At 42.1% G+C, this 27,442-nt stretch overlaps 1 protein-coding gene across 1 annotated transcript in view; it reads right to left on the reverse strand.

Moving 5' to 3' along the window:
• Positions 1 to 27,060, reverse strand: part of LOC121649041 (netrin-G2-like) — a 34,097-nt gene extending 7,037 nt beyond the window's left edge. The window contains exons 1-6 of the mRNA XM_041999571.1: positions 26,809 to 27,060; positions 20,153 to 20,411; positions 16,622 to 16,767; positions 16,299 to 16,537; positions 13,823 to 13,995; positions 13,722 to 13,745 (exon numbers count right to left, since the gene is read on the reverse strand). Coding sequence (XP_041855505.1) covers positions 13,722 to 13,745; positions 13,823 to 13,995; positions 16,299 to 16,537; positions 16,622 to 16,767; positions 20,153 to 20,411; positions 26,809 to 27,060 — 1,093 coding nt within the window. The remainder of the gene's footprint in view (positions 1 to 13,721; positions 13,746 to 13,822; positions 13,996 to 16,298; positions 16,538 to 16,621; positions 16,768 to 20,152; positions 20,412 to 26,808) is intronic.
• Positions 27,061 to 27,442: the final 382 nt, after the last annotated feature.

Here is a 27,442-nt window from a genome sequence, read left to right on the forward strand (position 1 = left end):
CCTCCTGCTCCAGAGGGAGGTGGCAAGGACTCTACAGGAGCTTCTGGAGCTGGAGGGTAAGCATCAGGAGGAGGTCTATCAGGAGGAAGTGCACCTGGAGGAGGAGTTTCAAGAGAAGGTGCATCAGGGAGAGGTGCACCTAGAGGAGGTGCATCAGGAAATGGTGCGTCAGGAGGAGATGCATCTGAAGCAGGTGTATCAGGAGGAGGCGGATCAGAAGATGGTATGTCAGGAGGTGTATCTGGAAGAGATGCATCAGGAGGAGATCCACCTAGAGAAGGTGCATCTGGAGAAGGTGCATCAGGAGGTATATCTGGAGGAGTTGCACCAGGAGGTAAATCTGGAGGAGGTACATCTGGAGGAGGTGCATCAAGGGGTAAATCTGGAAGAGGTGTATCAGGAGAAGGTATATCTGGAGGAGATGCATCGGAAGGAAGTCCAACTGGAAGAGGTGCATCTGGAAGAGGTGCATCTGAAGTAGCTGATTTAGGAGAAGGTGAATCAGAAGCAGGGGCATCTGGAAGAGATATATCGGGAGGAAGTCCACCTAAAGTAGGTACATCAGGAGAAGGCAAATCAGGAGGAGGTACATCAGGAGAAGGTGCATCTGGAAGAGGTACATCTGTAAGAGATGTATCGAAAGGAGGTGCATTTGTAGGAAGTGCATCAGGAGAAGATGTATCAGAAGGAGTAGCATCTGGAAGAGATGCATCAGGAGAAGGTGTATCAAGAGGAAATACATCAGGAGAAGATACATCTATAAGAGATGTATCAAAAGGAGGTGCATCTGAAGGAAGTGGATCAGGAGAAGGTGTATCAGAAGGAGGTGCATCTGGAAGAGATGCAGCAGGAGAAGGTGTATCAAGAGGAGATACATCAGGAGAAGATGCATACAAAGAAGGTGCACCTGTAGGAGGCGTATCAGGAGGTGAATCAGGAGGAAGTTCTTCAGGAGAAGATACATCAGTCAAAGTGACCTGAGTCTTTGGTGGTGGTCCTTCTGGAGGAACATCTGGAGAAAGAATGTCTATTGAATTGGCTGGAGTCATAGAGAATGGTTCACTTGGAGTTACATCTGGAGGAGGCAAATCAGGAGGAGGTATATCAGTAGGTGCTACTTCAGGAGGCATATCAGGGGGAGGAATCTCTGGAGGTAGTAAATCTGGAGATGGTAAAACAGGAGAAGCTTCATTAGGAGATGTGCCCAGGGATGGTACTTCCAATGCCACATCTGGAGGAAGGATGTCAGAAGGAGGTAGGTCCAGAGGAGGAGGTAGGTTTGTAGATGGTATTTCCAGTGGTACATCTGGAGGAGGTACATCCAAAGTCATATCTGGAGGAACAGAAGTTGTGTCAGCTCCCACCTGAATGGTTGGAGCAAACTCAGTGGGTAGACTATCTCCAGATGAAGCCTTGTCATTGGGTGGGGTCATTTCTGGGATGGTTGTTGGATTCGGGATTCTCGTTGATGGCACAACATCAACAGATGGTGGCTCAATACCGGTCACCAGGTTGGTATTGACAGTCCCAGAGAAGGTGGAGTCTGGAGTGGAGTCAAAGGGCGAAGTCACTGGATCAGACATAGACACCCCCAAGTCACTAGGTGTTTCCAGGGCAGTGGGACTGTAGGTACTAACTGTGGTACTGAAAGAGGCAGTGTCTAATGTGGACAGACTGCCCCCAGTCTCCAGAGCTGGGCTGCTGGATGTATCTGTGTCCGCTGACAGTCTTGCTGTACTACTTAAGTCAGAAAATATATCTATATTTGTGGTACTGATAGTACCACTGACAGTAAAGCCTACAGAGCCGGGGTCAAATGGTGTGATTGAGTTTACACCAATTTCAGAAAACTCACCGGCATCAGTTGTGCTAGTAGAAAAAGTTTTAGAACTAGAGTCAGTTGTGGACATACTGGTAGTCCTACCACTGTCAGTGTCAAATATAGTGGTAGTATCAGTGGAAGCACTGGTCTCTATTGCAGCAATACTCCATGGGTCCATGGTAGTAGAGCTAATAGCTGCATCTGATGCTGTAAGAGGATTGTCTGTACCTATGTCAGTGATCAGTGAGTATATGGAAGTACTGTCTGTACTGGTAGAGAAGCGATCAGTTGTACTGTCAGTAACTGTAGTAGTACTTTCTTCAAGTGTAGTAGTACTGTCAGTAAATATAGTAGTACTATCAGTTACTGTAGTAGTACTGTCAGCTAATGTAGGGCTGTCAGTTACTGTAGTAGCACCATCAGTTACTGTAGTGGTACTCTCAGCAAATACAGTGCTGTCAGTTACTGCAGTAGGACTGTCAGGAAATGTAGTAGTAATTTCAGCAAATGTATTAGTATTGTCAAGAATTGTACTATCAACAAATTTAATAGTAGAGCTAACAGCAGTATTTGCATCAGTCTGGGTACTACTGTAAGTTATAGTAGAGGTGGTAGCAATACTGTCAGTAGTAGTAGCAGTAGTAGTAGTAGTAGTAGTAGTAGTAGTAGTAGTAGTAGTAGTAGCAGTAGTACTAGTAGAGTCAGTTACTCCATCTGATGAGGCAGAAGGTCCATCAGATGCTGCTGAGTTAGAGTCATCATCCGCTGTCAGAGAAGAAGAGTTGTGTCCCTTTAGTGAATCTGCTCTAACTTAACTTCTGTTCTATTTTCTCTCATCTTGTGTACAAATACAATAAAATTGGATTAAGGCTACATCCACATGGAGACAAAGCTGATTGATTAGAAGAACACAATAACTAAAGGTGAACAACATTTAAAGAAAATAAATGCCTACAAAACTACTGAAAATGCTGTAGTACGTAAATGCAAGTGGCACTTCAACACTGCACCAGAAATTTACTTAAAACAGGGAAGAAGACGTGGAACATGCACAGAGACTCATGTTGGCAGAGTTTGCACATGCTGGTTAAGTGAGAAAAGGGCCAATGGTGTCACTGGTTCAGGAAAGAAGCGTTTGGCCCAAGATGTCTGGAGTTGGTAATCCCTGCACAAAAGTTTTTTTGTTTTTTTTTTAAGGCTGAAGGGCACTGGCCCGGGAGGTCCACAGTTGATGATCCCTGCTTGTCTCCATGTGGACATCGCCTAAGTTTGGAGACTGTTGCAACCAAACTGTCCAATCAAAAGACAGGAATTCTCCCAGTTTTGTTCTACAGAGACCTTTTCTGGACTATAATCAATGTTTCACTGCAGCCAAATCCAAACTCAAACCTAAACTCAGACTTGCAACAGTTTCCAGCCTCAGTTTGAGAGACTTTCTGTCCACGTTTGTTCAAAGGTTTGAGAGTAAGCTGCTGTCACATCAAGAAGCATGTGTCTGCAGACCCGGTGAGTTACAGACTCAGACCTGCAGTTTTGGAACTGCACTTCTGGACGGCTTGTTTTAGCAACAACACCCTCTGTTTCATTGCATTACACTAATCACATTGTTTATGCCATCAAACTATTTTGTCAATTTGAATTTGACAATAAAATTATTATTTTACCACAGTAAGGTTAAAATGATTTGACACTGTACCACCATAGTCTGAAAGCTAGGTGAAATATCAATCTATGTTAAGCTAGTAGGTATTGGTTTTACTTGGTGCAAATGAATGGTTTAACCTGCACCTTTAGTTTAATGAAAGGTTTAATGAGGTTACATGGTGAATTAAACATAAATAAATGATTAAATTAATGAAGTGGATAATGCGAGATAAACAAGTAAAGCCCAACATTTTCATAAATGTATGAAACTGTTTACATTTTCTAAAAGGCAGACATTGCAGAAACACGTATTATGAGTTTATACTTTATGGTAAAATTTAATTTTGCATTATATCATGCATAATATAATATAAGCTATCCTTTATATTCATATTATACTGTACAACATCTTTGTTTATATCACTGCTTACATTTATATTACTCTAACCTATATTTACTGATTTTTTTCAAAGAAAATATTTGACTAATTCTACACACTTTGTTTAAGGTGAACATAAAGGCCCATTTATGCTCGACGCAGACGCAGTGGTGATGGCAAAAAAAAAAAAAAAAAAAAAAAAAAAAAACCCTGAGCCTGAACATTTTAAGGTGTTTCTTGATGGACACTACTAGAATTGATCTGAAATTTCAGCACAATACTATTGATCAGAACACATTACACCTGTTTTCCACAATAATGTCCTGTTGAATCCACGACTGTTTCTGTTTCAATTTCATTCATTCATTCATTTTCTGTACCGCTTCGTCCAATTAAGGGTTGCCGGGAAGTTGGAGCTTATCCCAGCAATTTGAAGGTGAGAGGCAGGGTACACCCAGGACAGGTCGCCAGTCCATCACAGGACCAGCTCAAGCCTGGAAAAAATTTAGACTGACCAATTAACCTAGCACACATGTCTCACATTCAGTGGGAGAACATGCAAACTCCACACAGGAAGGCCACTGTTCAAACCTCCCCCTAGCCAAAGCTCAAACCAGCGACCTTCTTGCTGTGAGGCCGCAGTGCTAACCATCACACCACCGTGCAGCCCTGCTTCAATTTATGTATTATTTTCTAAAATGTGCAAGAGATTATTTTAAAAATAACCACTGACCTGTTCTTTGGCAGATTTGTGGTTATGGTGTAGCACTATAAAAAAGATGGTAATAGTAATACTGTGACTTGTGACTACAATACGGTCCTCACGCATGAAAGACTTTTAAAGTCCAAACATAGTTTTCCAAGTTGTCATTGGCAACGTTAGTATACTACTGTACCCTGTGCTGAAGTGTCCATGTTAATTATCTGTGCTGCAGACCGGCTCAAAGGCTTAATTTCTTACACAGACTCAGGCTGTTTGGGGTCCAACCTGAGATCATGCTTGTTTTCTATTATGCTGTCCTTGGTAGCATCATCAGATACGGTATGGCCGCATAGTTCGGTACATTAACAGTTCAGTCTAAATCTAGATTCACAAATATAGCGAAAATGGCAATGAAAGTAAATGGGTCGAATAACCAGTAACCAATAGCTGTGCTGTACTGGGAGGCCTCAGTACAGTCAAGCCCCCTACCGATGCAAGCTAATGTCAGATGGAGGAACATCCATCACTGATCAAAACATCCGATTTGTTTTCTATCAAGTCTGACAAAATCTGAAATTGCAACGAGTCTGACAATGAAGTTTAAGCATCACTCGTTTACATGTGCACCATGACGGTAGCAGCAGTGATGCACGTCTACATGTTGTTCTACATCAACACTTTACCATCTGATGACCACTTAAGCTGTTATAATCACCTAATTATTAACTAAAATCTCAGCCTTTAAAAAGATTTTAAAAATCTAATTTGTACCACCCTTTTCCTGTTCAGTGCCGCTGCCTGGCCTCCTCATAAGAACTTTTCTAGACCCGCCCCTGCATATAAATCCTTTTTATCACCTGTCAACCACCTGGTTGGAGAAGGTCCTGCTCTGATCTGTATTTCAGAGCCTGTTCATGATTTCCCTTCACCACATTCATGGATTCAAAAACGTAAACCTGCCTATCCAACATCTGCACAGCACCAATGATTTAGAGAAGACGTCCCCTTGTTTAAAGTTAACACTCGCTAGATATCTGAACCTGATCCATCTGGCTGTGTTATGACCAGCAGGTTTCACAGCTGTGTCACCAGCAAACCTCAGCTAATAAAGACGGGTGCAATGCCTATCAACGGTCACGACGGTATGTGTGAGGCCTCAGGAAACATGTAAAGCTCGCACAGCAGCTTTATGAACAGTGTTCCACTCATAGTGTGACTAAACTTCTTTCTGCTGTGGCGTATATCAATTTTTGAAAGCATAATGTGCAGAAACAGTTATCTGTTTTTTTTTTGTTTTGGCTTTTTTTTTTTGCACCACCACTCAGGCCTGATACCTCTCACGCATTGGCCGTGACCCCTGTTTGACACCGGGTACGTGTGCGGCGTGTTGCGGCTGTATCGCAGCCTCCGCTCCTGTTTTAGTCAGTGGTTTGGTTTCCACCGGCTGTGCCGCAGCACGTATTAGAAGCGTCCCAGAAGCTCACTGTCACGGTGCTCCGTAAAATTTACACGGCAAGTGTATTTTTGAAGCTTCACGCACCCAGAATGCGTCAATTCACAGTTCCACAGTTCAGATAGGGGCAGAAAGGAAATCAGACACGGGAGCAGTGTAAAAGCTTCCGGTATTTTTCCAAATAAAAGCCCCCGTGCATATTTGCGCTGCTGAACCATGAAAACATTAAGGGTCTTTTTTTTTTTTTTTTTTTTTTTTTTTTTTTTTTTGTTATCAGAGATGACGAGACATTTATCTTAGATGTGGAGAATCACAAGATTATATATGTGTGTATGTGTGTGTGTGTGTGTGTGTGTGTGTGTGTGGGTGTGTGTGTGTGTGTGTGGAATTGGTGGTTCACCATTTGGCAGGACCGTAAGGAAAGCTGAGTGTTTCGGGCATGTTGGATGGTTGCAAACAACTTTACAGTTTTACATTAAAGGTCCCATATTATGCAAAATTCACTTTTTAATGGTTTTGGAACAGTCATACTGGTCCCCCCGCATGTGTAGGAGACCCGTAAGTGTGAAACTCTTTCAGGCGCTCTCTCTCCCCCCTGCTCCACCTCTAGGGAAGTAAGCGCTGAAATGAGCTTGTTTGAAAGCGTGTACGTTATGACGTCATAAGGGACAATAACCACTCCCCACAGAGCGATGGACCCGTCTACCGGCTCTCAAAGCCCGCCCTCTAAAAATCACCTAGCGCCCAGTGTTTTTCCCTCTTCGGCAACCCTCGTTAGCGGACATGGCTAAGCGACAGAAGCACTGTTCTGTTTGTGGCTGCATAAATGAACACGAAAACGTTTTTTTACTTCCATCCACTGAACCCACGAGAACTGAGTGGATTAATTTTATTTTTGGAGGAAATGTACCCGGAAAACTTCCAAAGGTTTTGCATGTCTGTGGCCAGCATTTCAAAGAGGACTGTTTCCACAACATGGGGGCATGGAAAGCAGGCTTCGCCAACTGTAATATATGAGGTGGATGAAGCCATACTTGTTTCTCAGGCGTGTCTTTTTATTCTGCGATCCTTACACCAACACAGCACATACAAAACCACAGTGCCACCTATGGACCAAACTTAACATTGACCTACTGGTATTACAATACACTACATCTCTTTTTTTCCAAGATTGTTTACTTGTCCATGCAAAAGTGATGAAAACAAACAGGAGATAACGTGTTAAGATGCTCACAAACAGGCACTATTAACATACTATAGACCTGAGCAACTCTAATTAACCCCAAAACTATTCGATTTTACACCGCAATTTCACACATGTCTATTCCTGCGCTTGCAAATCAGAGCAAAGGACCTCACCATACCAATAAGAAGTCCAATTATAATAACACATTTGCACCGTAACTTCAGCAAATGACTGAAATGTACAGGATTACACTCAACACAGCGTAATATATAATAATAACAAACCTGTTTTTTTTTTGTTTTTTTTTTCTCACCACCACTCTTACTTAATACTTGAACTAAGACCAGAAAAATCTTTAAGTAATCCTGCACTGGTTAGACCAGATAACGCTGCGGCACTCTGACAGGCCTTCCACAACGTGTCACCGTTACAGGTTTACCTGCACACACAGCAGTGTCAACCACTATGTTGTTCTGTGGTACAGTGGAACAGTCTGAAGTGGGACTGCGCGGATCAGCGCTTGGTACAGTATCTCGTCCCACTTGACTTTGGCACTCTGATGACGTGTCAACAGGTGTTTCTGGAAAAGCAGTCTCTTTAGTTTTTAGCAGGTGTCTGCGATTCCTCCTGTACTCTTGTCCACGCTGAGATTTCACTATGTAAGACCTCGGCAGGTGGTGTTTCTTTATCACAGTGGCTGGTTCCCACTTGTTGTCTTGCCTTATCCTCACATTTTCACCCTCACGAAGATCAGACAGTGTCCTGGTTCCTTGATCAAAGTATTGTTTCTGTCTTTGCTGTCTCCAAACAAGATCACTCCTGGCATCTTTATAAAGACTCGGCTGCAACAATGCTTTTGTCACCGGTAACTTTGACTTGAGTCTTCTCCCCATAAGCATTTGAGCAGGCGACAAACCAACCCCGCTCAGTGGTGTATTTCTATACTCCAACAGAGATAAATATGGGTCACCATTACCGTCCTGTGCTTTTTTCAGCAGGTTTTTTATCGTTTGGACAGCTCTCTCAACTTGCCTATTAGACTGCGGATAAGTCGGACTGGAAGTGGTGTGTTTGAAACCCCACTCCGTGCTGAAATCCTCCATCTCCTGGCTCACCAGCTGTCTTCCATTATCAGAGAATAACTCATCTGGTACCCCGTGTCTTGCAAATACAGACTTAAGTCCAATGATGATGTGTTTGCTTGTGGTTCCATTCAGCTTCACAATCTCTGGAAACTTCGAAAAATAGTCCACACAGAGTAAAAACTCTGCATTATTGAAGTGAAACAAGTCCACACCTATTTTTGCCCAGGCTCTCTCAGGCACTGGATGAGACATAAGAGGCTCTTTGGGATTGTTGTTCTTGTGCGCGTTACATACTGCACAACTAGCCACAACTCCCTTTATCTGTTTAGCCATACACGGCCAGTACAGTACATCACGGGCTCTTTCCTTACACTTAACTATACCCATGTGTGACTCGTGGATTTTACTGAGCATTTCACTTCTCAGCGTGTGTGGTACAACTAACCTGGAGTTCTTTAATATGAGTCCATCCACATACGCTAGTTCTTCTCTAAATGTCCAGTATGGTCTAACTTTGTCTGGCAGTTGTCCCTGTTTATTTGGCCAACCCCTCTGGATCATCTTAGCAACCAGCCCCAACACAGCATCTTCTGCTGTTGCTTTTCTGAACTCCTGCAGTTTTTCCTCAGATACTGGAAGTTGGTTAACAAAGTTGACCTCCAGTTCTTCATCAAGGAGTTTCTCCTTGTGCTCTTTTAAAAATGCTCTGCTCAGAGCATCAGCAATATGCATCTCCTTGCCTGGTTTGTGTTTAACCTCCAGATTGTACTTTTGTAGCCTCATAAGCATTCTTTGCAGTCTGGCTGGGGCGCTGAGGAGTGATTTTTTAAATATCACTTCTAGTGGCTTATGATCACTTTCTACCTGGACTTTTCTTCCATATAAATACTGGTGGAACTTTTCGCAGCCAAATACAATAGCAAGCAATTCTTTCTCAATTTGGGCATAACGTTTTTGACAGTCAGTTTAAGCCCTGGAGCCATATGCTACTGGCTGTCCATCTTGAAGCATCCACAGATAAAGTGACCGGCTTGTCCACATCATAGTACTTCAGTACTGGTGCTTGGCTGACGAGAGCTTTTAGCTTGTCAAAGCTTTGTTGTTGCTCCGCCCCCCAATGCCACTCAACGTTGCCTTCCAACTTCCTCAGAGGAGCATTAATGTCCGAGAGGTTAGGGATGAATTTAGATAGATATTGTAGCAACCCGGTGAACCTCTGGAGCGTAGCTTTGTCCTCTGGTGCAGGCATTTCCTGAATGGCTCTGACCTTTTCAGGATCCGGCTTGAGTCCTTGCTCACTGAGCACATGTCCAATGTAAGTGATTTCAGTCATTCTTATCTTACACTTGCTTTTGTTCAGTTTCAAGTTAATGCTTCGAATACGGTCAAGCAGTTTCCTCAGTCTACAGTCATGCTGCTCTATGCTCTCTCCCCAAACTAGGATGTCATCTATTACATTGACTACACCCTCTAGCCCTTCCAGGTGTCTGGCTATGCACCGCTGGAACACTTCTGGTGCTGAGGATATACCAAATGGAAGCCTTTTAAATCGATATCTTCCAAATGGTGTGTTAAATGTACATAGGTGAGAGCTTTCTTCGTCCAACTGAATCTGCCAAAATCCATGATTCGCATCTAAAACTGAGAAGAATTTGGCATGTGGCATTTCAGCCACCACTTCTTCTATTGTGCGCAACGGGTAATGTTCCCTCTTAATGGCAGTATTAAGGTCTTGTGGGTCAATGCAGATCCGCACTTTGTTAGGTTTGGAGACTGTCACCATACTATTTACCCAGTCCGTAGGTTCTGTTTGTTTGCTTATCACCCCTAAGCTTTCCATTCTTTTAAGTTCTTCCTCAATTTTGTCTTTCAGGGCGACCGGCACTCTCCTGGGTGCATGAACAACTGGGGTGACGTTTGGATCTGTCTTAATGTGATATTCTCCCGGTATGCAGCCTAACCCAGTAAAAGATCCTCATATTCACTGAGAATGTCACCCTCTGTTTTGAGCACATGCAGTCTTTTGACAAGACCCATTTCCTCACATGACTCTCCTCCTAAAATCGCAGGTGCTTTGTGTTTTATGACTTCAAACTCCACATCATAGCTTTTGTCTTTGTACTGACATGCCAACATAATTTTCCCGTGAGCTTGAATTTGGTGTCCTGCATAAGCAACAAGCTTGGAGTGAGACCTCCCCACTTTTTTGTCCAATCTCAGCTTTCTGAGGTTGCTTAAGGAAATGACGTTACAATCAGCTCCAGTGTCCAGTCTAACTTTCAAAACTGTCTTGTTGACAATCAGATTTTCATGCCACTTTTCTTTCTTTGCATCCACTGTATTAATCTGCGAGGCTTCATGGTCATGTTCTGCTTGAATTGTGCCAATGAAAAATTCCTGATCCTCTGCCTTATTTAGCTGTTGCACTTTATGGTTATCTGTGTGTCTCTGCGACCTGCACATTTTTGCATAGTGATTTTTCCTGTGGCAGGCTTTGCACACTTGTCCGTAGGCAGGGCATTTCCTTGGTTCATGCTTGTAGCCACATCTGGTGCAGACCCCTTGATTTCTCATTTTTATGCTCTGTGACACAGCACCATCGTATTTCTTTTTATCATGTTGCTTTTGTTTGACAACTTTATTAACCGGAATTTCAACCTCTTCATTCAGACTTTTGAGTTGACTCCGACTCAACTCACTGGCTCTACAAATGTCTACTGCTTTTTGCAGCCTGAGGTCAGGTTCTCTCAATAACCTTCCTCTAACTTGATCATCCATTATGCCACATACGATTCTGTCCCGGATCAGTGAGTCAGTAAGATGCTCAAACTCACAGTCTCTCGCTTTATTCTTTAAATCCGTCACATATGCATCAACAGTTTCTGATTTACCTTGCACTCGTGTGAAGAATAGGTGTCTCAAATATGTTACGTTTTTTCTTGGTTCGCAATATTGACTGAACAGCCTTTTCATCACGCTGTAATCATCGACGTCCTCATCGAAGTCGAACGTGTTGAACACCTTAATTGCTTCGTCCCCGGCCACATGCAGGAACGTGGCTCTTTTCACCGCATCAGATTTTTCCCCAACTCCGCTGGCGACAAGGAAAAGTTCAAATCTCTGGATCCAGACCCTCCAGTTTTCCGCTAGATTCCCTTCTAGACTTAGTGAAGTCGGCGGTTTCATCTGGTCCATTTCTGCCCCGTTACTTCACTTCTGACACCATGTAATATATGAGGTGGATGAAGCCATACTTGTTTCTCAGGCGTGTCTTTTTATTCTGCGATCCTTACACCAACACAGCACATGCAAAACCACAGTGCCACCTATGGACCAAACTTAACATTGACCTACTGGTATTACAATACACTACACCAACCGTTTGAAGCTGAAGCCAGGTTCAATACCAACTGTCCGTGACACAGCTGGAGAGGTAAGAGCTGGCAGTTATTTTATCGTTTCGGCCTTATTAGTCTGATAGCTTGAAAATATATTAACCTGTCAATCACCTCATGACGGGCGATGCGATGGGCGGAGCCAACAGCTGAGCTGCTCCACCAGGGTTCCGCCCACCATAAACGGCACATTTCTGAAGCTGCTAAAAAGAGGGAGGTGAAGAGAAGCCGCTGCACTCAAACTGAGGGTCGATTTGTCCATACCATGGCGGAAATATTTCATTTAGATATTAATGAATGGTCTCAGATTGGGAATAAAGTGTATAATATGGGACCTTTAACCAACCAGCCAGAGTCTGAAATTGACATCAGAATGTGAAAGTGAATTTAGCTCCGCCCACTAGTGGATGAACTGACTGAACCATGCCAATGTAAAGACACAGCAATGTATGACAACTATGGACATACCTATTTACGTACATAGTGAACATAAATGGGCCTTAACAGTCCAGCAAGGACAAACCTGTCCAACCTGGACAGATGCAGGACCTGCTGCAAATATTTTCACTGTCTGACTTTGACTGTGATGGGTATTATGTTAAGGCAGATTGTTTTTTGTTTTTTAGCTTTGTGATGTACATGTTTGGTTTCTTTCTGTTCTCTGCAGACCTCCCTGATGTGTGATCAGTGAATAAAACATTTCAAACCATTGTTGTGTTTCAGAGACTTTGTTTTGAATTCTGACAACAAATTATATGCGATATATATATATATATATATATATCACATATATGATATATTTGTATGTATAAATACATATACATTTATAAAAAAAAACAAAACATTTATGTTCCATCAAAATATGATGGACCAAACCTTTAATCAATTGTTTGTATGTAGTAAAGTGCACTTAAACTTGTAAATTCTTAGAACTGATGCTGCAATAAACCTTCAAAGTTGTTGTTAGAAAAGATTTAGCTTCATCAGAATCAGAAGTATTGATCTCCAGAGGGAAATTCTGTCATCAGTAGCTTCATGAGCTATTGAATGTTTGTACTTTTATTTTGGTGTAATACAACTTTAAAAATGTAACTTCTATTGAAGCTTTAAAAGTGTAATTTATAACAGAGTGGTATTCTAGTGGAACTCTGATTTAGTAGCTGTAGTTCTGTTGCCCAGTAGGTGGACTACCTGTTGATCTAGAGATGCAGTTGCAGTTTGATGGTCATCCTGTTGTAAAAGCTAAGGGGTCCAGAACCGTGGGTCTGAATCTGCTCTCTGGGTCTGCAGACAGTTTGGTCACATCTGCCCTACAACAGTTATCAGCTGATTTATGTGTTCTACTGTTTCTGTCACTGTTGCATCTTGTCTCTGTTCAGTCTTCTTTGGAGAATTGGCTCAAACAATTGTCCTAAAGCTAACTTTCATATCCAAAGGTTAACGAGCCCCTGAAGAGTCTTTATAAATACGAGCTTTTACCTGCTGCTGTTTGTGTGAGTGGGGCTGTGAGAGTTTAGTACTGTTTGTAGACTAGTTTAAGGTTTTCAGGTTCATTCAGGGTTGGGGTGTTGTGATAGTTCAAGCTGGCTTATGGCCAAACAAGTCCGTCTGCGTAAAGGGGTTTAGGTGACTGAAAGGTTAACACAGACTAATACAGATTAGCCACACAAATGTAGAGCATCTGCTGGCATGTCACTCATTCTGAAAAGACTCATTTTCAGACTTCACTTCAGAATGTTATGTTATGGTACATGAGACGATGTAGTACAACCAATCAGCTGGAACTCAGAAGAATTGATGCAATAATCAGAAATTTATAGATTTCTTGGCTCCAGATTAATTTAACTTGTTTTGAACCAAAGTGAGTTCAGCAGCTTCAGTACTGATGAAAAACAAAGATGCACAGGAACAGAACAGATGCACGCTGTTGACAGGGTGTGCTTTTAAAATTGATGTGAAAAATAATCCCAATGATGCAACACTGACACGTGAACACGCTAATAATGACTGACACACAGGTAAACATATAGGTAAACAGTTGAGGTATTACTTACTGGTTACAGTGTCAGCTACTTCACCTGCAAAAGACAGAAAATGACAGACTTATCGAGTAAAGACGCATTCAGGTGTTTGCTTTGCTGCTGCTGGTACGTACAGGTGTTGGCAGAGCCTTTCGGCAGAGGCAGGTATGATCCTGGTCTCCAGCTGCTGGGTCTGAATCCTCTGCGGCAGCGCTCGCAGTCTTGTCCATTCGTATTGTGGTCACATGCACACTGAAGGACTGCATCACGAATCACACACTGAGATGCATGCAGGTTACACTTGCACCTGAGAAGCAAACAAGAGCGCAAACTTATACCGGCTCATCTTGAAACTTCACTAGAAGTTAAAGCATCTTCTCCAAACAAATATCGGTTGAATTTCTTGAATCTTCAAGTATTCTATAAAAACAAACATTGCTTCAAAGTATGAACCAGCTCCACTGAAAACACAGACATAAATAAAGGGAAATATAAAATATTGCATTAGGGGTTCCCATCCTATTTTCAATGAGGACCCCTTTCACACAACTACTAAAAAGCCATGGACCCTGCCCACCTGCCCAATGCTGAAACCATCTACAAAATTTACAAACATGTTAATGCCTGTCTGAGAAATGCGTAAAAAGTGTGTGGTGAGGGGTTTTACAGCCTTAAAACATCTATAATAACTGTAAAAAATAAAGCTGATTACTTTGCAGATTTCGCCTATGGTGGGTTATTTTTAGAACGTAATTCCCACGATTAATAAGGTACACTGTATATATATATATATAGAAATTACTATTTACAATATACAATCCACAAATAAGTATCCAGGTAAAAATAAAGATATGAATAATGGGACAATAGAGGGTACAAGATTAAAAACTGAAGTATGGTGGTGCATGAAGAAATAGAGTAAGAAGCAGAGTTAACCAGTCTGACAGAGAAGAACTGTTAAAGTGTTATGGCCTGTGGCAGGAAAGATCTCAGGTAGCGTTCTTTGTGACAGCTGAGCTGGATGAGGCTCCTGGAGAAAGAGCTACGCTGTCTGTCCACTGTGTGGTGGAGAGGGTGGTCTGGCTTATCCATGATAGATAACAGTTTGTCTGCAGTCCTCCTCTCCACCATGGCCTCAAATGTTTCCTGCATGCAGCCAATCATGGAGCCAGCTTTACTGATCAGTTTGTTGAATTTGTGATCTGGTCTCTGGCTCCGATGCTGCTCCCCCAGCAGACCACGGCCAAGGACAAGACACTGGCAACAACAGACTGGTAGAACATCTCCACCATCCTGCTGCACACATTGAAGGGTTTGAGCCTTCTGAGGATAAAGAATTGGCTCATCACCTTCTTGTGCACAGCCAGGCTGTTGGTCTACCAGTCCAGCCTACTGTCAGTGTTCACACCCTGGTACTTGTAGTTCTCCACTGTGTCCATGTTCCTCCCCAGGATGCAAAGGGGCTGCCTAGTTGTCCTCCTTCTCCTGAAGTCAATTGTCTGGTCTTATCCACATTTAGCATCAGGTTAGTTTTACCACCCCACTCCACAAAATTGTCCACTATCTGCCTGTACTCCTCCTACCGTCCATGTTTATACATCCCACCACTGCAGAGTCATCAGAGAACCTCTGCAGGTTGGATGTACTGGTGTTGTACTGGAAGTCTGTGGTGTATAAGATGAACAGGAAGGGAGACAGCACAATCCCCTGTGGAGTACCCACATCACTCATCACCTTGTCAGACAAAGCACTGCTCATCCAGACAAACTGTGGTCTGCCTGTTGGGTAGTCAGTGACCCAGAAGATGGTGGACAATCCATCCCCCCAGCTTGTTCAACGCAGAGGCTGGACAAGTTGAATGCACTGGAGAAATAAAAAAGGTGATTCTCAACGTGCTGCTAACACCATCCAGGTGTGAATGGGCCCTCTGCAGCAGATGGATACCACCCACATGGGGCTGGTAGGCAAACTGTAGAGGGTCGAGCGAAGGTCTCACCTGCGGCCTCAGTTGGGCTAAGACCAGGATCTCAAACAACTTCATCACATGAGATGTAAGAGGACCAGAGGGTGTGTTTCAACTACAGGGGGCTCACACTGCTCAGCCTCCCTGATAAGATCAATTCGAGGTATTTAGAGAGGAGGTCATAATATGATTGAACTTTGGATTCAGGAGGAGCAGTATGGTTTGTATCCTCTTTGTGGATCTTGAGGATTATTTTCATCCTCTCAGCAGGATCTTGGAGGGAGCATAAAAAATGGGGTACCAGACCCCCTGATAAGGGACATTTGGTCCCTGTGTAACCAGTGTCAGAGCTTGGTCCACATTCCCAGGCTTTGCTGGATCTATCAAAGTGACCTGAAACATGAAAGTGACCTAACCAGGGTCATTTCAAGCTTTCTTGTTCTCTAAACGTTGTCATCTGACCAGTTTCCTTCTTCCTGTTCGTAGCTGGCTGATCCTGGATAGAAGAATTCCAGTCGGCCACCATATTAGCTTTGAGGTTAGACTTTTAAATGTATGTTGTCAGATATCAGACTGGAACAGCTGTTTGGTGGTTAACTGGCAGTGATGCTCAGATGTCAGGTTGGAGCTTGTTCTTGGTTGCTCACCTGGCAGGAACATCAATGTTTGACACAGCATAGAAATACTTCAGTAGGTTGTCTCTCTGGACATAGGTTCCCCCAAGTGCTGGGCGGAGGAGACGTAGACGGAGGTTGGTGAAGGTGAAGAAGTCTCTGAGCCCTTTCATCGTTTCCATCCGGGTGTACAAAGCATCCATATTGATCAGTTTCGGACCAGCAAACACTCCAAACCGAGCACGCACCTCAAACACCACATTCTTCTCTTCCTGTTGGCAAAGCAGCGTTTCAGTTTCAGATCAACGTTTTCCTGTAGACTGTATGTCTGTTTCTCAGTAAGACCATTTACTTACCTTGGCTCCAACCCAACGGGAGTACTGCTCAGTGCAGATGACCCGGGTTAAGTTACTCGGTGCTAAATCAGAAACTTGTTTAGGTGACATGCCGAAGGCCTCAAGACAGTCATCAGCGTAATACTGGTATGGTTGCCACGTTGCTCCTGAAACACAAACACTGTTACTTAAAATGTGGTACTGGAGTAGCAGCAGTTTCCATTCTGGAAGCAGTTTTCCATTCTGGAAACTGCTGCTACTCCAATACCAGGTCTATTCTCACTGGAAGATTTTTCAATTTTTTTTTTCTGGGTCTTTTTTATTGGCAGGTAAAAGCTAATGTAGGAGACCAATATATTTATTTAGTTAATGTAGTTTTTTTTTGTATCTTTGTATCTGTGTGTTTTTGTTTGCTAACATTTTTATATATTGGATGTATATTTATGTTTTGGTATATTTTCAGTATACTCTGTTTTCAGTATAATCTGTGGAGATTATTGCTAATTATGGATGAAGCTATCATTGTTCTATCTCCATTGCATTTCTTTTTAAAGTAGCTGACTCGTGGTAAGTGCTCTTTGAAATGACACAGTGGGTCAAAGCTGACTTCCTGACAGTTTAAAGGCAGAAAGATCTGATTCAGATCATTTGGTGTTCCTCAGGGACCTGAGCTCGGCTTGTTACTTTGTGATCAGAGACAGCTGATGGTGGAACTGGGCTGCACAGACATGAAATTTGTTGCTTGGTTGTGGTTTTGTCTATGTGATATGCAAGTATATGCCATATACCTTCTAGAAAAAATCCTGAACTTATGTATAACCACTGAAAAATGCAAAAATAATAATGTTTTCTTTTTTCTCTTTTTTATTCATAAATTCGTCTTCTTTGTGTTAGTAAGCAGACACTTTAGGACCATAGGGGCTTTCCATTAAGCATGATGTGGACCCGATGTTACCTACTATATCAAATCAAATCAAATTTTATTTATATAGCACTTTTCATACATAAAGTAACACAAAGTTCTGTACATAATAAAAACAATTCCTGCATATTAAAAACAAAACTTAAAAACCTTCACACATCAAAGAATGAGTGAATGGATCAAAGAATAAAAAGGCACATTTGTACAGAAACTCACACTCATACAAACCAAGCGCATGCACACTCCCTCCCACCCGCCCACACCCCAATCTGTACAACCATGAACTCCATCACTAATAACTGTCTCTGAAAAAAATAATAATAAAATGAAAACATCTGGCTTGACTCTGCTGTGAGGAAACAATATCTTGGGGATCCATTCACACTGGACACCAACCCACCCATGACCACAGAGGGCGCCACCACAGGAACCACCCAGGTTGGGACAGGCCGGGGTCCACACCACAGCCACAGGGCTGCGGTGCAGGACCCCCAGCCACCCAGACAAATCAAAACAATAACAAATAAAATTCAGCTATAAGCTAGACTAGAAAGAAAGGTCTTGAGCCTGTTTTAAAAACACCAACAGTCTCTGCAATTATTAGGTTCTCTGGCAGGCTGTTCCACAGTCCAGGCCCGTAGTGGTGGAACAAGGCCTCACCAGAAGTCTTGGTTCTGACTTTGGGAACAACCAAGAGGCCGGTACCAGAGGACCTCAGGGTCCGCAAGGGTTCATAATCTAAAAGTAAGTCTGATAAGTAAGAAGGCTCAAGACCATTAAGACATTTATAAACAACTAAAAGAACCTTAAAATCAATCCTGAAACGCACGGGGAGCCAATGCAGTGATTTTAAAACTGATGTGATGTGTTCCCACTCTCTGGTCCTCATCAGAACTCGTGCTGCAGAATTCTGGAGTAATTGCAGCTTAGAAATAGACTTTTTGGGAAGACCAGAGACCAGAACATTACAGTAACAGGACTTAATATCTAAAATACAGTTTAAAAGGACCTTAACTGGCTGCAGGTCATCAGGACAAGGTGATGTAAAGCTGTGTGTCATCAGCATAACTGTGGAAATTAATGCCGTGTCTCCTGACGACATCCCCAAGTGGCAACATGTACAAATTAAAAAGAAGTGGGCCTAGAATTGATCCTTGTGAAACCCCACATTGAATTTTATGGATCTTTCAGGAGCATGTATTCATACTTACATAAAAATGTTGATCTGTGAGATAGGAAAACCATTTAAGAACAGTAAGTGAGAAATTAGAGGGCAGCAGTGTTTTAAATAAAGTTGTAAGCCTGCTGCTTGCTCTGTTACTGCTGCCTTGGGGACACTACAGCTGCAGCTAACACTAGAGTTTCAGAAACGGAGCCTGGTTTCATGTGAAGAGGCTACAGCAGCTTCAGCTGATGGTAGGGAAGAGGGGCCTGTTGACGCTATAGTCGTACCTGGTAAGTATATTTTATTATAATAGTAACTGCTACTGTAATAGCATGTGATTGGCACATTGAATCATATCTAAAACTAGCTAACATATGGTTTGGTTGAAAGGAAGGCTGCTGCTGCACTATGTATGTGTTTGTATGTGTATGTAGATGACAACTCAACCTGGCCAGTCTTGTGGAGTGTGGAGTGAAAGTAATGGGAGTAACAACCTTTAAAAAAAAAACTGCGTTCTGCATTACATTTTTCGGTAATGGATAATCACACTAATTACTTTTTCCATTGTTACAGTGCCATTACAGTTACTAAGGATAAAACGTTACTGACAGTGTGTTACTATGGGAAGATAAGATTTGTTTTTAGGGTTATTGGTATGACTGAAACTGGAGAATACATGAGTAGAATAGTCGCTGTGTTGTGTTGTGACCAGGTGCAAGCGAAGTGGGTCCGCACCATTTATCGCAGAGTTTTCACTCCCGGTACTCAGACGGATGACCCGCTCAGATTCAACGACTTGCTCACACCGTTTTTAACCACATGGGGGTGGAACAAACTACCAGAGTCAGTTTTCCAATAAACTTAGAAAATGTTCCAACCTGAAATATAATGTTGATGTTTGGCCTTTTTTTGTTCAGTAGATAACTTTGTATTCATATGAATCCTCAAACAGTTTCTGCTGATTTTAATATTCTTTTCAGCTGGTTTAGGCAGCGAAGTTCTGTTCCAATCCTACTAATTTGAAACCTGAAATTGATACTGTTGCATTTTGCAGACTACAGCCTGAAAGAAGTGTATACAAAATCATGGCTTTATTATTAACTTTTTATTATTTTTGTGATCAATTTCGCCCTGAAAGATCCATGCGTCTTTTGTTTTTCTAAAGTCTCTTTCCACCACCAAAACGCTTTAAAAACTAACGGAGTAGCTACTTTGCTGAGTAACTAATTACTTTTATAATTCTATAAATCTATTACTTTTTGCAAGAAGTAACTAGTAACTGAAATGAATACTTTCTTTTTTAAGTAACATGCCCAACACTGGTATTAACTGAATATTAATCATCTGTCAGAAGAAAACTTATGTATGAAACACTTCCTTCTTGCTGGAGATATTAAAGTTTTATTGAAGTGTAAAAGCCACAGAATAATTAATCTCATTATCTCCCCCCCATCCATGCATTCACCTTTGTCCATGGACTTCTCCAGCACCATGCTGGTTGGTCGGCCGTACTCAAAAGTGATGATGATGTCATCGACCACCTCCAGACTCTTGTTCCAGGACAGAGTGATATTGGCCAGTAGGGGCTCAGGATACCTGGACCATGTGATTGTCTGCCAGTAGGTGATGAGTCCCCCCCTCTCCCTGTCCCCCATCAGCTGAGGAGGATGAGACAGGTCGGGGCTGGAAGCATCACACTCATCACTACACAGGTATGGATTCTCCTGTATGCACAAACAAACAAGCAACATAAACATGTCAAATGAAATGCATGGGGCATGTAACACTGTTTTTTGTGAGGTGTCACAGTTGACCTCTGTTTTGCAAAGCAGCCTGAGTGTTCCCACTGCAGACTTCACATCCTTTTGATCGAGTATCAAATCAAACTAGTTTCAGACAGGAAGTGATGTAATGTTGGAGGTACCAAGCAGCAGATGATGACAGGATGAGACTCATGTATCACAGACAAGAACATCAGGGGTCCATCTTTAGGAACATTTACTTAAACCTACCTACTCAAGGTAAACATGGACGACATCACTTGATCTCAAGATTCACTGACACTCTGTCTCAGGCACACTAACAGAGAGGTAGCAGGTGAGCTCTCTAAAGTCTGTTGAGCCTTGTTTTCAGGTGCAGGTCGGGTGGGGACGGTAAGGGTGGGGATATGGTTTGTAAACTGTAATCTCGTTGCGTTCCCACAACTAACCGTAACCTTACTTGAGAGGCGGAGAGTTGGATAGCGATAGATCCCTCAGCTACATAATAGCATGACGCCAGCGCAGTGCCCTCCTTAAAGTAGAAAAAAAAAACACAATTCTGAAACAAAGGAGGAAAATGGCGGCCATGCACCAGTTTGTGTTCTTTTTTCTTGGTGGTGCTTCGAAACGCCATTTTAATGGAGATTTAATCAATAAAAGAAAAAGATGTTGATCTAAACAAGGAGCCATTCCCGCTTTGTTTTTATGCCAGGTCGCACGTGAAGTGACTTTTTTCCCCCAACCAATCAATGGATTGTTGTGTTTGAAACTCCACCCAGACCTTTTAGGTCTGGTCATATTAGGGTACCCTTCTCAGTTTTTGCGAAACACAAAAATGAGTGCCCCGATCTGCCCCGCCTGGACCAGCACCTGTCGGTGGAAATGGGGCTTTGGACTGAGCAGATCTCTGAGACTCTCTGGGCTTCCAAGATCTGGTGGACTGAACAAAAGCCCTCTTTCCACCAACGGGTCCGGGTTGGTATGGGACGGGTCATTGCGCATATTTTATGTTTCCACAAGCAAAAACATGGGAGGGGTGCCAAAATAGCTGATCCTACCTGTCCTACTTTTTTGGGACCCTTCTGTTGGGGTCCCAGTCTTACGGATTCAACCCAAAAGGGTGAAGATTGACATGCTGCTATCCGTTAAAACATGTAAAACTCAACAGTGGATTTTTTATTTTTTTTTTAAAGCCACATGCCAAAAAGAAAGAAAACAAACTGCTGGATGTCCACCGTTCTTGTCCTTTGTTTTCATGTTTTGTTCTTCATTAGAATTCAAGGAAGGTGCAACGTTGGTATCAACAGAGATCAGGATTTGCCAAATTAAATCGCACCAAAATGGCCCATACCGACCTGGATCTGTTAGTGGAGACAGGACTAAAGACCCTCTGGACTTCCAAGGTCTGTTGGACTGAGCCAGAACAATCTGAGACAGATTGACACACACTGTCGACCTGTTTTCCATGTACCTGACGTCTGGGATGGCATGAGAAAGCAACAACTAAGAGCTAAGAGTATGATCCATGTGTGGTGACAGATTAATGGTGACTCTAATCTGATCAGTGAGGATCATCCTTTAACCTCAGCTGCTGCTGCCCAACTGTCACACTGCAGCTATATGACTGAACAGACTTAACTAAACAGCACTAACCAGCTGTAACTAATCACAAACAGACCCCCAACCCTCATCATCTGACTGATCACTTCAGATCCGATTCTAACATCTGGTTTTATTGATCACCGTTTTTGCAGCTTTGCTTGACAGCATCCAGACCAGTCACATGATTACTCTGATTACATAATGATTAATCATGCTAAACTTAGCACAGTAAGGAAATTTGTGTTTTGTACATAATTTCTGGCTTTTAATGATACTCAGTATTGTTGTTTATTTATTTATTTTTTATTTGCCTGTCCTGTCCAGCATGGTAGCAGCAGAATGACGGTCTGGCTGCTATTGTGTCAAAAAATTAGCTTTGCCAAGGGGAGCTTCATGGGTAGAAGTTTTTCTTTAATCTTGCTTATTTAGTTAGTAATGGAATTTATGTAATATTGCTGGACATGACCGGAAGGGACAGAAAAAAGGAGAATAGTGAAGAAAAGGAAAAAAGATAGTCAAAAAAAAGAAAGAGGAGACAAAGACACAGGACATAGAGGCAACGAGCCTTCAATCCAACCAGCTGCTACACCTGTACAGAAACACAACAGAGAATTTCCTACAGCTTTTACAGGTAAACTAAGCTGACAATCATCAAGAGTTCCTAAAAAGTAACCAAGACAGCAATAAATAAATAAATAAATATATGTATCATAAGAACAACCAAAGTACCAGAAACACACACAAAAAAAGAAAAACCTAAACAGAAATTTGTGTATAGACCCACTGGACACCTCAGTGCTGTGTAAGCATACAGAGGATGAGGAATGCGGAGGGATCAGAGATGAGTGTGATCCTGCAGATGCGACCACGCCTCTACGGAGGCTAGAGGCAGACTAGGGCGGCCCAGAGACCCGGGCCATCGGCAGCAATCCTGGAACACAAACCCAAGCCACTCCACCATGAAGACAACCCTGGACCCAGGGGAGGGCAGAGGAGAACCCCGGCCTTCACATGGCCCCCCTGGCAGGCACCAGCCATCCAGGGCAGCCAAAACGAAGGATCTATCACCCCGTCCACCCCCTCCCTTCTCCCCCAACCACTAACTGGAATTACTTCATGATTAATCATATGATGACATAAAGTGATTACTGTAGCGACATCATGATCGCACTGCATGACGAAGCGTGATTTCTGCGATAATTCTCATATTTAACAAATACCTGTATGTGTGGATGATCTGTGTCTCATTTCAACTCAATTTGCTCTTTTAGGACTGATCAAATCAATAATTAACATTACATTGCCTTTATCAATAATTGAGGCAGAACTTTAGTTTCCCAAAGGAACAATTAGACCCACAGCAGGACATATGAACTCTGTGTGAGTTCAGTGGTGCCCAAACCGTGGCTCAGAACCCCTGTAGGTGGTCACCACATGACTGAGAGTTGATCATTTTCTCTCTATTTTTGTCTTTTAATTATTGATCAACATAAATACATGTGAACTTTCTGTCTTTCAGGGGAATTGTTTCCCTCAGCAGTGATGAATATTTCAGATGTTCCTCACCTGGTCTGGATATCTAAAAAATATTCAGACCATCTCAAACAGATGAAGCTGCTAGTTTTTCCTCTTCTACAATCATCTGTTTTCACTAATGAAGAGAAAACATGTTTTAGAAAAATGATTTACCCAAATTTGAACCCAGAACTTTTACTAATATTCATCAAGCTTAAAGTTTTTTGGTAGAATCAGTTTTAGCTTCAGTCTTCTTAATCAAATCCAGTTGTTTGCTCTGAATGTCTGGTTCTTTTGGGGAGGTAGGCATGCCCACCTGGATGTCATGAATTTAATAAATGGTAAATGGTCCGTATTTATATAGCGCTTTACTGTACCTGGGATGATACCCAAAGCGCTTTACATCATACATCACATTCACATATTCACACATTCACACACTGATGGCAGAAGCTGCCATGCAAGGCGCTCAACCACAACCCATCAGGAGCAAGTAGGGGTTCTGTGTCTTGCCCAAGGACACCTCGACATGAACTCGACTTGGCCGAGGATCGAACCGGCAACCCTCGGGTTACAAGACGACCGCTCTACCTTGCCAAGTCTTAATAAGGTAATTAAGGTATAAAATATCCCAATAAATTAATTTTAAAGATTCCTCAATATCACCACTTTTCACAAAAGGTTATGCCTGAATCATTTCAGCAAATATCAGCATGCAACTTTAGACGGACAAGAACAAAGTAATACAACATCTATATGTTACTGCTTGTGTTGCTTTGTTTTTATTCTGTGCGAGTTGATTAAGTGGTGTGTTAGTGTGGGAACGTATGACAGAGGAAGAGATATTTCCTCCAAACATATGGGTTAACTCATCCTTTTCTTTGCTTATAGAAAATATGACCAGTTGTTGAGGATGGTTCACCAGCCAAAAAGCATGGCGTCATAAAGTTACATGCAATATGTTTCAACACCTGCAGGATAACCACCTGGCATACCAACCCAAAGTAAAGGTAAATGAATAGGAACTGGCTTAAATTGTGTTTGTTTAAATAAAAAAATGAATGGAAAGGTACACTGTTTAAATATAATCAACTCAAGGTCAATTCCTTTTAGTATTCAGCGTGCAATGACCTCTAGAAGAAATCATTTGATTTCAAATACTGTGTTTATTTATTTCTACTGTTCCAGTGTTATTTATGTGTCAAACAGCTGCTATTCGGCTAAAGGACAGCTGGAAGTCAAAATCTAGTTAAATGTTTTTTCCGCTTTTCTAAATTTCCCTAAACAGGTTAAAAGAAATGTTCAAAAACATTTTCATAATGTAGTTTACAGGAAAAAAAAAAACAAAACCCCCAAGTCCAGGCAGAGGTCTTGTAGCCTTTTCCATCTGTCCAGAGCTAATATGTAGTGTCTATTAGTTGCTTACAGAGGGGTTTTAGTTGGAATGAGACTTCTTGGTTACTTCACTTTGTTTTGATAATTTTGTTGTTTTGGCATCAAAAGATAGAAATAAATTAAATTTAAAGATCTATAAAGAGTATTCATTTGATTTTACACATTCATAGTGTTGAGAAATTAAGTAATGCAGGATAATAGTGATGATCATTAAATTGTGATTTTCTCTAACAAAAATCGTACCAAGAAAATTTTTTAATCGTGACATCACTGGTCCACCTAAAAATGGAGGATTTGGGATGGTTTTGTTCAGTTATTCCTGATCTTTGTTGCGTTTCCACAACCAAATGTACCCTTACCTGGTAGGTGGAGCATAGGCCCGATACGGATAAATGCGTAAGCTACGTAATAATGTGACATCATAGTGGCACAACGCCTTCCTTAAATCATAACGAATAAGAATGTGACAGAAACAAAGTAAAAAAATAGTGTGGTATGTGAGTTTATATAACAAAAAAATCCCCTGTAAGTTTAAACATGTCGCTGTTTCAACTTCACACAGGAAGTGATGACTGTTTTGACAAATCAGTGGATTTCAGTGTGCTAAGTTCCATCTTTAGGGTCAGATGGGAAGACTGGGACCCCAATGGAAAGGCTTAAAAAACATTAGGTCGGCTCAGATTCATTTTTTTTTTCTTCTTCTTCTTTTTTGGCACTCTTCCCAATTTTTTTCTGTGGAAACGCAAAAACTGACCCATTCTGTACTGAGCCCAACCCCTTGGAGGAAATGAGTCTAAAGCAAACTTGGACTGGAAGATTGTTACAACCCCGAATCGAACCAGGGTGTGCAATATGGTATCACAAGGAGCGCTGTAGAAATGGCTGCTCCGTCAGTATGCCTGTTCTGTTTGTGTCATCATATGTTGTTTTGTCTAGTCTTGGATGGGTTGTACTGAAAACATGAATTTCCCTGCAAAGGGATTAATAAAGTATTTTTCATTCATTCATTCATTCATCATTCACAGTACTGGTAGATTGTTTTGACACCAATAGAAAATGTAATGTCATGATGTCACATCATCATGCATTTCCAGCGTGATGACATCATTTAATGCCCATGCAGCACAGGTGAGGTCAGCTGAGCGAGTGAACAAGGAAGTAAAGCACTGATAAGAAGGGCTGTACAACATATGGAATATTGATTTCGACTTCAAACAATCACAAAAACAGTGATAATATACACACACACACACACACACACATATATATATATATACACAATATACACACACACGCACACACACAAATATATATATACATATATATATATATATATATATATATATATATATATATATATATATATATATGATAGAAACTATTTAAACACTGTGGGTCAATTTTAAAAAAAACATAAAAAATGCCTTCATGCTTTCCGTTGTGATTTTGCCAGTGTTGCTCATCCCTAGTCTTGACCACATGAGGACAGGCATACATGCCACCACGTGGTTTAAATGTAGGAATAAGACCTGCAGCTGATGAGCAGAGCTGTTGTAATATGAGGATCTGACTAATAGCTGCTTTTTCAGCAGGTTTGTTCCCTCTGCAGAGGACAAATACTGGATCCTGTCAGAACCTCTTTGGAATTCTGGATCTCTGGTACTGCGATTGCTGGACCACTCAAAACAGGTGTGACCTTTTTCAAACATGAACATAAACTGGCAGGTTTGAGTTAAAACTACTAAAACCAAGTGTTCTGTTGTTTTTGAGTGGACTGAAAACTGAACCAGAACTTCATCTCTGTAGGATCTCAATACTTAGTACAGGAAGCTTAGTGCATCAGACTGACCAGTGTGCAGAATCTTTCAGGTGGGTTTCCACAGGTGATGCCTGGAGGGTCGACTCTGATCTGCATGAACTCCTTCATGTTGGTTGGGGGGGGCTGACATGGGAAAAACTCCCACGCTGATCCCGCCTCTGAGCTGAGCAAAGAGCGGCAGACATCGAGCTGACTGCTGATCTGAGACCAGCCCACCGGCAGAGACAGGAGGCCGAGAATGAGGAGGACATGGAGCTGGGGGGAGCGATGGGGGCGGGACATGGCGAACAGTCAAATGGACATGAAGTTTGTCAGATCCCTCATTTCCTCTCCATGGGTCCAGCTTCTCCGTGTCTTATTTAAATGGACAGCTACCATGGTAACCCAGTGGTCACTGTGTGGTTGTCATGACAATCAAGTGAGCATCAGCATCCACAGTCATTGTAGAGATGTTCTGCCCCATTCAGGCCTGAAACAACAATAAAAAAAAAGTCAGAACCTAAAACCAGAGAAAACAATGACAGATTAGAAAGAAAAACTGAGGTGTCCTGGAAAGCAAGGTCTGTTGGATAGCTGAACCTTGACATCAGGAGGAGCAGTGTGGTTTTCAACCTGTTCGTGGCACAGTGAACCAGCTCTACACCCTCTGCAGGGTTTTAGAGGA

Source organism: Melanotaenia boesemani, chromosome 11 (genome assembly GCF_017639745.1).
Source record: "Melanotaenia boesemani isolate fMelBoe1 chromosome 11, fMelBoe1.pri, whole genome shotgun sequence".
NCBI lineage: Eukaryota > Metazoa > Chordata > Actinopteri > Atheriniformes > Melanotaeniidae > Melanotaenia > Melanotaenia boesemani.